The sequence below is a fragment of the Varroa destructor genome, unplaced genomic scaffold (assembly GCF_002443255.2).
Source record: "Varroa destructor unplaced genomic scaffold, Vdes_3.0 BEIS01000007.1, whole genome shotgun sequence".
Lineage (NCBI taxonomy): Eukaryota > Metazoa > Arthropoda > Arachnida > Mesostigmata > Varroidae > Varroa > Varroa destructor.
Window position 1 is genome coordinate 13,576,374 of NW_019211460.1, and position 10,575 is coordinate 13,586,948.

The following is a 10,575-nucleotide window of genomic DNA, read 5'->3' on the forward strand; positions in this document are numbered from 1 at the left end:
TTTAATCGGACATAGGTAAAAGGCGCCTGCACTGCGCCGATAGACACTATCAGACCTTTCGAAAGGGAACACCGTGTGCATAAGTTCAGAAGATGCGCCCTCTTTCTAGTAACTAATGAACAAAAAACGCGCAAATGCTATTAAGTGATAAAAAAGTTTACGCGCATCGTAACAAGTTCTCGTAACAAAACTCGAGAAGTTTGTTCTGATCTTAGTACAGACAGCGAACCTTACAGTGTGACTACGATCATATGCTGCCAACATGTCAAGCAAATGCTAAATGGTATGTACTTCTTTTAATTTAAAAAATATATCGAACCTGAACTCATAATCTGCAACTCTCATCTGTCAACGGGCTAAAGTGAAATTTTCAAAATATTCAATATAAGTAAACGTAATCAGTTAGGTTTGCACCTATAATGAGGATGATATTTTCCTTATAGCCCTAACCTTATCTGGCAAAGGTTTCCATAACTGCACGTCATCACTGAATGTCCGCCAGGTATCGCGTCTACGTAGGATACGCTCAATGCTTTTTGCAAGAGTAGAGTTAACAAGCGCTCCAAGCGAAGATAGACTCTGCAGTCGATCCTGTGACGCCAAAGGAGCGTCAATAATTATAAATGGAGTTAACGGCTGAGGATTATGGATCGTTGTTGACGGGAGAAGTCTGTCCAGGACTCGCTGAAATACATCGTCAAAGATGAACGGTGTTAACCAAATTAGATAAAAATGAAGCTAGTCTTTTGTCTCTGATTGTTTCAACAGCTATCCGACTTCTACACGTTATTTTAGATAGGTTGTCTTGGTTATCCCTACCGGAACGGAGAAGTTCACTGTATACTAGGATTACTCGGGGCAAAACCTGTTTCCACTTGATGCTTACCAAACCGGTCCAGTGATCGTCCTGGTTTACAATGTTGCTAGCAGGATACAATAAACGTATTCTCTGTAGCTCAAAGCTTTGACAACGTGAACTGAGTACTCTTAGAAGCTATAAATTATTTATATTACTCGGGCTATCTGTGGCACTAGCCATATCACGAGCGGGAGCAGAGTCGACCTCGAGCTTCTCGAGATATCTCAATTGTTAAAAAAAGAAACTCATTCGTAAATAGAATTCGTCCCTTGAGCCGTTAACAAACAACACCTGCCTCTGCGAGTTCATGAAGTGAAGTATGCCCATTATTTCTGTGTAAGTAACAAGTGCGTGAAGAAACAGTCTAGACTGCAATCAATTCTTATCGACTTCGTAATGTAAAGTGACTCTGTTACAAGGCTTAATATCAATATTTATCTAGTGAAAATACGCCCGACTATCAGACCCTGACTTTAGATGGATACGTACGCGTATAAGACGCGTACAACGTAATTTGCGTATTCAGAAATCATTAATGTTTCATTACAGCCTGGTTTGGCGATACTGAAAATCATCGGAGCTCGTCGCCGTCGTATCTGTGCTTCTGATTTTTCTCTTTCTTATGTTACTCTCTACTTCAGCAGCGTTTTCTACTCTATTTAATTACATGTCACCATAAGGCCATGCGCGCGCGGGAGATGGGGCTTTATAGCCCCGTTTATTGCTCGCAAACATTAACCATGCATCACTGCATAACCGGGGTTTGTTGAGATTAAGACGATCTTAAAAGAACTGATCAGTGTCTGCACGACGCACATGGTTATGGTCAGACTTTGAAACCTCAATAGTGATATCTAATATGTGATATTTTTCGAGTGAGGGCCCAACAAAGATACAGTATATTAAGTCTTTCAATTCCTCTCCTGTATTTGCGGCTATTGCTTCTTATTAGACCGTCCCTTCTAACACTAATCGTCAACAAATGTTCCGCAACAGACTAAGAGCGCTGGCGACGCACACTGGGGTGTTTTTCAGTAGCAATAACTAACTGCTCGTATTCGTTTTTCAGTTGTGTCTGAGAGACGGTTTTTACAAAGTGCAGGCAATTTTCGCCTTTAGTGCGTATCAGTGAAACTTCGAGGGTAGTCCAGGACAACATAGCAAGAGTTGGGCATACATTCCCTACAATATATGATGTGTTTTGTTGCTTAGAAACAGTATCGAGCTTTCTGCGGCTTCGAAATTCCGTTCTTAATCCCTCTTAGTGTATTAGTTGGTCGCAACGTTGATTAAGCCACCTAGTAAGTAGAACGTTTTGAAAATGCGGTAAGAGCCTAAGCGATGATAGACAACCTTGCTTCTTTCACGGCACAGTTACTCAGCCGCTATACTTCGAAAGAAATGAAGCTTTTCTATTTCAGCAACTCGCACTTGTTTAATGAGCGAGAACAGATAACTCATTACAACTATTATGCCTATTTCGAACCGCGTGTTCTGTGTGATTCCAGCTCACTTACCTCAAGATCGTAGACGTCAAGTCTGTCAGCGTACGCGACTCTGAATCCTGTTACACCCGCTAACTGAAGACGTTGCAAATAGGCCCCGAGTACGTTTTGCACGTTATCAGAGCCTAGGTCTAGGCGGAGCCATCCGCGCTCACGACACCAGAGAAGCTGCGTCTGATCGCTACAATTGAGACCGGAAGCCAAATCACTATACAACTACAGGAAATAGGGTAAAACTTCAGACAAATACTATTAATAGATAGTCTACAGGAATGTTCTATCATATCAGTAAAAGATGTTGTGTTCGAAAGCACTTTCGGAAAGCGTCTTAAAAGATAGTGAGCAGATTTATTTATACGAAACCAACAACAAGCTAACAGAGATCACCAGAGGATCGCTAGATAAGACTCAGCCGTACCATAAATGGATTCTATACAACGAACCTCCTATTAAACTCAGCAATGAATATCACCGAGACATATACTTAAACATAATAATAGTTATTATTATACTAATAGGCAAAAATTGCAATTAATTTCTTTTTCATTGCATTTAATTTTAGAGAGCATTAAAAATGCTCTTTACTCCCGAACGAAAAACGCTTTTTGCTCCGCAGGGTCTGGACGGTGCTCGGATATCGTACCTGTAATCCTCGACATTTCCAGACGGCGTGGGGCATCGCCCTGAGGGAATAAAGTCGCCCGCTTTGAAGTCTTTAAAGTGTAGGTTCTTTCCATCAAAAGCTGTGTGCGCGTAACTTTCCCGAGAAACGTTAGACGTCGTGTGACCTTTAAAACAGCAAAAATAAGCTGGATTACGCTATTTTTTTATGGGACTTTAGAGCACTATTAGTATTTTTGCTTCCATATAGGTTGCACGAGATGGATCTGGGAGCTACAGCAGTACTGAATTTCATAATGACACAAAGTAAAATCACGTGTGAGGTTATTGGGAATATACAGTGTCAACACGTTGGGGTTGCATTCGAAAACGGACAGCTAACGCTACCAAAGGTTTGCATAAATTAAATATACATCATCCTGGAAAGTGTTCTTCTTTTTCTGCTTTTCACCAGATGTTCTCACTTTTTTTTGTCAACTCCATGCCTTTTGCCTCGGATGACTCGAGATCCTATGAACATTAAAGAATGAAGAAGAACAAGAAGAAGAAGAAGAAGAAGAAGAAGAAGAAAGGACATAACCTATTCTCAATACGGTATTAATGCTTTCAGCTCAACGGCGTAGGTCTGTTCTACTGTTTTCATCGTCGCAAGCCTAAGCAAGACGACTATATATACTTTGCCGTCTGAGGCTCTCAACGATCATCTCGCGATCGTACAGATTTGCTTTGCTAGGAGTATATCATTACGCTTTCGATTAAATTTGGCTAGTCTTCAGTCCGATCGAAATGTTCGCACGTTCTCCAACGTCTAATTCTATGATCGCACAAAGCTAGTCGTTGAGTCGCCTATAAAACACGTATAGGCGGCAGGCAAAGGTCGATTTCTCCCTACTTCAGTTATCCAACTTTTAAACATGGCCCGAAAAAATATGCTACTGGTATATTGAAACAATTATTATGGTCGTTAGTTTTCTCTCGAATGTTGTCTTTTATCGTATAGAACTAAAGCCTGTTGCGTGGAAGACGTTGGCACTCCGAACAGAGCTGGGCACCGCGCAAACGCATACACATAAGCACTTAGATAATTATTTGTAAGTAAATAGTAGCCATTAACAATCAAGATAAGAGCACCCGTGTGATTGTGGTCTGTTGCACGTGACGGAAAGTCGTTACAAGGTGTGTTGAAAACCATTTTTCCTTGCAGCTTGTCACAGTTTCACGCATGCTGTTTCATGCACCGATGGTTACGATTTATTTTATATTTGTCCCGGATAAATTCATTCGGGTCCATGAAGTAACTTACCCAATACAACGTCCACGTACACCCGAATATTATTGTCGTTGCAGGTTCGCGCCATACGTTTGAACTGGCCGAATGTGCCGCTAGCGCTATCCAATTTCGTGAATGATACAGGTTGATACCTGGGTAATCAGGCGGTTGACATAGAGGTCATTATCAGGTATAATGAGATACGTTTTCTGAATGCGAAACCAATGTGCTTGGTCATCGCTACTCAATTGGTTGGATCTATTCAAATCATAAATAGTGCTTGTCGCTCCTTTTTGTCCTGCGTACGAAAGTAAAGAAGCAAGCAACGTCATTGTTCAAGGCCTATACTACGCATTTCTAATTAACTGGTCCTTAAATGAAGCACTTTACAGTATTCGAAGTATTACTAAACATTGCAAAGTTACTATAGCAAGTTTTTTTTTTTTATTTTTATTGTTACTGATGCAAATTACTAGCCGTGACGGATACCACGTATGTGCATACCAGTAAGTGTATGACTATCACGTAATAAGATCGATACCATATTGAGTTTCAAAAGAGTGGAATTTCGAGTTTTTTTTTTAACTCATAGTTACCCAAACTATAGCGATTTATTTTTAGAATATTATTCAGTCATCTAGATATATTTATGTACAGTGTACTTGCACGTATAAATCACCTTTCTGTATAATCACGATATTGAAGCACTCCATCGAGGGCGCGGCCCGTCTTAAATGCGTGGTCATTTGGTGCTGACACCTGAAAAAATATGTCGTAGAACTCGCAAGTAACGGCAACATATTCGTTCTTTATTTTATTTCTAAAATAGAATAAAGATATTATTCTTCAGGGGTGAATACAGGTACGTACTCAATCGCTGAGTGAAACCGGATTGCTGCTAATTTAAGATGATAGTCTCATTTTGTGCCTCACCTAATTTACTAATAATTAAATAATAAATACTTATTACAGAAACAAAAAATGGAGCGGGTAAGGCTTGTATCCAGTGACATTCGCTCTAAGCACATTACTCTACTTGGATAGCAAGTGATTCCTTTAAATTCCTTTAAATAAGGCCAATGCGTTATCTAGGCCCATTGTACCGAAAGGCTCTTCGATCTCGCCTCAATTACGTTCTTTTTTCTACATTTCTAAAACTTTAACATGCTTATTGGTCTATTAAAGGTATCGCAGTCCTTACTTGCGCCTCAATAGGCTAAAACTATAGTACGTCTGACGGCTGGCAAGATAGCGGTCCTTCCTTTTCGTATCGTATTCCACTGCAAGCCAGATTCTTTATAAAATTCTATGTTTCGCCTTTCTCTAATTAATCCTGTCCCCAATGATATAATCTCCAGAATGATAAACGTCAGTTCATATGAGCTTTCCTGGGTGGGTTTCGTCCGTTGCGAGAGATCGAAACCAAAGATGAGCCGTGAGTGTAGATGATCGCCGAATACAGGACACTCAGTGAGAGGAAGAAGAAGGGAAATGAGAATGCGATGCGGCGCAGGACAAAAATCCTTCTCGCGAGTAGAAATAGAACTGCATGTGTTTAGGCAAAATTGTAGTTCGCTTAGTGTTAGGACCAGGCCGAGAGAAAATGCTTTTCAACGTAATAGTAAATAATCCTTTCTAGTATCTGTATAAATGTTCAAATTGTTAACTTTAAATCAATGGCTGGACTAGACGCTTCCATCGATGAAGAGAACCATCATAGTACTTCTTATTTTGTCGGCTGAGATTTTAGGCCAAAGTAGAAAAGTGGCTCCTAATACTTTTCAGACCTGTCGATAAATCCCATGTATAAATGAAGATGCTATGATTACGGATATCGGAGCTAGGAAAACTCAATTTCATACGTCTCAGGTTTAATCACATGATACGCCAGATTTGCTCTTTCGCCTAAATAAAGGGAATACTCGAATCGATATATAGAATTAAAAAAAGAAGGCGGTATGTTATACACGTCGACAATTTGTGTCACTTTATCAGCTAAAAGATAATGAAATGTAAATGATCAACTTAATTACATCTCGGTATAAACTACAAAAAAGGCTTAAAAACTCAACAAATAAAAAAAAAAGAAAACTATTTCTAGACTATAGAAACTAGACGAAGAACTTTCTAATTTACCAGTAAAAAGTTTGTTTTTCATAATTTCAAATCAAAATTTCGTTATTTGACACACGGAAGCATAGCTTGAGCTTAAAATTTGAAAGCTTTTTGTTTGGCAGCTCTCAACATGATGAACTTTAGATTATATATAATCTATTGTTGAGAGTTATGAAACACGAATATATCGAATGTATTGTGTGTATGCACATATTAATGTAATTATTAACAACGGCAATTTGTTATTACATTGTATGTGTATCTTCCACTATTGTTGACTCATAGCGGACGGGGAGTTAATGAGGATTTTATAAAACTTAACGCGGAATACTACCGAAAATTCGAAACGTCAGAGTACGAACTGTTCAGGTATCGACCACAATCTACTCCTCTACAGCAGAGACCATATCGTGGAAATATTATACCGTCGATATGGATAGGGGCGATGTTTCCGACGACCTCTTCAGAATCACGCATAGTCAAAAAAAAAAACAGCGGAGTCATTAAATCTGCAATTTCGTGCAACCGTAATACCGACAAGATACCACTGCATAACTGACATTATGACACCAGGGGGAACCTTCTGCTTGCGCGAACGAAACGAGGCTAGCCACCGAAAGCCGTTAATTGCTTAAGCAAAGCTTGACTGTCGATTACAGGGGAGCGTGAACAAAGCACAAAAAATAACCAAGCCACAGGTATGTATATCTAGCTATGATAAGCAATGATAGAGGACGTTCTCCAACTTAATGGTATCGAACGAAAAATGGACTCGAAAAAAGTTATAATCAAGGTCAACTGTGAAAACATATCTTTGCCGATTATTTATATAAAATTTATATAAATGCATTACGTACTTAACAGCATAATCAGTGCGCTCAAACAATACAGCATAGGCTCAAGATACTGAACATGGACGAGCAAATGCCTTATTAGCTTTAGATCAGACACATGTTATTATCAAAATCCTAGCCTAAATTGAATTCTCTGGGTTTTGCAGAAATTGCTTGAGCCAGAATCGGCAACTAAACTACCTTCTCATCTTGGCTGTGGAGGAAGTCTTCTTAGCAGTTCAGTCAACAGATTCAACGAGCGTCCACAAAAAAGCAATCAGTAGCTTGCGTCACTTGGAGATTCTTATTTACAATATAAAATCTCAGCTAGAATCGAATATGGTGCGTTACTTCTTACAGTATAAAAACGATAAAATAAAAACATTGAAATGGGTGCGATGAGGCAAGTGTTGAAAATTCCATTATGAAAACTAAATATGCCGATTTTGGAAGCGAATTCGACTTTGTAGACGTGACGCCACCGACTTCAACGTCCTGCAGCTTTACCTTACAGGAGATGAGACCGATGTATGTCTTCCTGAATCCTAGCCAGGATTCTGACAGGGCTTTAAATGCGAATTACTACTGAGTCGCAGAAAGCAGACGCAGGTTTAAGAGAGAAGGTAGGCAGTTGCAACTGGAGCCGAAATGCAAAAAAAATAATTACTACTATTTTGTGTCTCTTGATTATTTTGGAAAGGCGACATCATCGCGCTGACGACATAGTCGAATGCATTATCTATGAGCCCGCCTTCATTTTGCACATATATTTGTCATATTTTTTTACTGCTCATACATTAGTACGTAGCTTGTTGTTGCTATTTCCCGTTCACCCTTGATAGATGCCATCATCCGCTTAAAACTTTGCGCTTCACAACGTCCAAAACAAAAAATAGAAGTGTGGTAAAGTTTCTCGATTATGAAAACCGCCTCACCGAGCCGTTGTCTTGCACGGAACAGAGAATGATGAAGCATATCTTTTAGCGAGCATAACAACTTAATCAGACCCTTAACTTAACCCTTTTACCACAGTCAACAGCGATAGAAGTGTATGTCTAGTTAGTGGAACTAATAACATACGTTTTCGTGGCAACAGTAGTAATAAGCAGTGACAATTTATCTTCGAATCGATATTGCGATAGACATCTAACTAGTATTACAGCTTATCAGAGGATTCAGTCGGTGAGTAAGTGGCAGTAAAATTTTCCATTGCTTTTCAACGGTGCAGCGGCTATCGGAAGTTATATGTTTGAAAATCCTATGATTACAAATTACAAAAAAATAACCTCTCGTAGACCTTTAGTGTGTATGGCTTCGTAAAATCCCTCTCTTTTCATCCGCGTTAATTATAAGTTTGTCGTTACAGTAAATCTATGTTATTTAATATTCTCTAATAATATCTCTATAATAATCTATGTTATCTAATATTCTCTATAATAATCTATGTTATTTTATATTCTCACACATAATCGTGAAGTGGAGGCAGAACTCACAAGGACTGCAGCAACCTGCGCCCTGTTAAGGTGTTCGGCGCATTCCCTTCCAACGTCTTCGTAGAGCCACTGGTCAAGGTGTACAATCGTGGTACGGGTCGAATAAAAATTCGGGGTACCCCAGAACCGCGCTAATGCCGGCGTAGTACGCTCGAGCAGAACGGCAGCCATCACAAAGATTGGTATAGGACACACGATCAGCTCGGGAGGTCGAAGGCCAGGAATGCGCATGGCGGACCTGTTGCTATAATGGTTGGCCAAATCGTCCTTTTCGCCGACGGTTACGTCTCATTGCAGGTTAACTCTTCTGTAAAAAAGGAAAATAAATTAATGTTAGTATAAATAGGAAAGAAATTAATGCTAGTAGTCCTCGTAATTATTGAAGTATCGAATTTATCCATATGCCAGTGGGTGGACGTGTATGCATCTGTGAAAGCCTGGGTCGTATAACAAAAAACGTGTTCCGTATAAGTTGTTCCTCGGACTCTGTGTGGCACACAGGACTCCTGAATTAATCATTTATTTTTATTTTCGTCATCTTTTACATCTCTTTAACGATTTACCTAATGGAACACTATAGAATAAAAGAAAAACAAAGTATCCTGCTTCAAGTTTCATTGCTATCCAGATATTCAAATGGCGTTTTCATGTAATGTAAAAATCGATTTCTGTAGATAACCATTGAAAACGTTATCTAATCGACCCACCTAGCAGGCACTGAGGATGTTGTGCTACTACGTTCATTCGGCGCATATAGAGTTCCGCTATTCGTGCCTGAAAGAAATGTACGTCACTAGATAGGAAAGTACGAAACGCTGATTGTTATGGTAGGAGCAGAGCTCAAATTGCTAGGAAGTGAAGGCATTATAAACGAGCAGAAATAAGGCTTTGGAATGATAAACGTTTCTAGTGCATTGACTAAAATGACAGTGTCAAATCCAGTTGGGCCTGCGTGCTCGGAGGCTTCCTACCTCCTAAACTCTTACTTACCTCTTAAACTAAAATGATAGTAGCTTAGTTGCTAATTCAAGCAGCCAACTTATCTTGATATTATTAATGCATTTATATCGCGTTCCTTACAGCATAATACAATTTGTAAACAATACATCGACGTTTTTTTCTTGTTTCGTACATTCTGTTCATTATACACCAGATTTCTATATAGTGTCATCGATGAGAAGACCATCGCACGGTTTTGATATTTAACAATAAGAACCCGCCAAATAATTATCGATTTCGTTTCTTGTTTCAATTTCGGTTCCAATGTTTTGTTTAATAAAATCTCACCAAAAAACTACCTCTTTTACATACATTTTTTCATCCTCTAATGAATACAAAAAACTACGAGTGACATCCATTAAAAAACCGTAATAGATAAGTTCGAGATTCAAATTTCCAACACGACGGTAAGTCTGCTATCTAGCTATTTTGCCACCAAGACAAACCAGTGGAGACGTGAACTGGCAAAGAGATAAAAATAATTACAATAGCTATCCCCAATATAGTGTAGATATTATCACCAGATAGTAATATGGCTAGTACGTTCATTTGATCTGTTTCGCTACCCTACATTTTCCGTGCAGCCGTACGTAAGTACATCTTTCCAGAAGTTACCAGCTGCGAAACTGCTGGAGCCGGCCAACATCACCGGGAGCAGCAGAACCGACGGCAGTAGCGTCGGACACACTCAGCTCACGCTTCATTTCAGTCGGATTCGCCTCTACCAATCGTCCGAATCGTCTTGCTCCTAACTATTAGTTAACTTACAAGTAGTACATTTGCCCTTTTACCACAGTCAACAGCGACAGAAGTGCATGTCTAGCTAGTGGAACTAATAACATACGTTTTCGTGGCAACAGTAGTACAAGCAGTTCCTTTT

The 10,575-nt window shown here is 39.4% G+C and overlaps 1 protein-coding gene across 24 annotated transcripts in view; it reads right to left on the minus strand.

Moving 5' to 3' along the window:
- Positions 1 to 10,575, minus strand: part of LOC111253787 (alpha-amylase-like) — a 51,380-nt gene that overhangs the window by 15,186 nt on the left and 25,619 nt on the right. For 20 of the 24 annotated variants that reach the window (XM_086974279.1, XM_086974283.1, XM_086974286.1 and 17 more), the window contains exons 2-8: positions 9,404 to 9,470; positions 8,667 to 9,003; positions 4,935 to 5,014; positions 4,289 to 4,407; positions 3,008 to 3,152; positions 2,377 to 2,545; positions 451 to 684 (exon numbers count right to left, since the gene is read on the minus strand). In XM_086974279.1, the coding sequence (XP_086830405.1) occupies positions 451 to 684; positions 2,377 to 2,545; positions 3,008 to 3,152; positions 4,289 to 4,407; positions 4,935 to 5,014; positions 8,667 to 8,927 (1,008 nt within the window). In that variant the 5' untranslated portion in view covers positions 8,928 to 9,003; positions 9,404 to 9,470. Of the gene's footprint in view, positions 1 to 450; positions 685 to 2,376; positions 2,546 to 3,007; positions 3,153 to 4,288; positions 4,408 to 4,934; positions 5,015 to 8,666; positions 9,004 to 9,403; positions 9,471 to 10,266; positions 10,490 to 10,575 lie in introns of those variants that run through there. The other 4 variants (XM_086974281.1, XM_086974280.1, XM_086974284.1 and 1 more) reach the window with 3 other exon arrangements.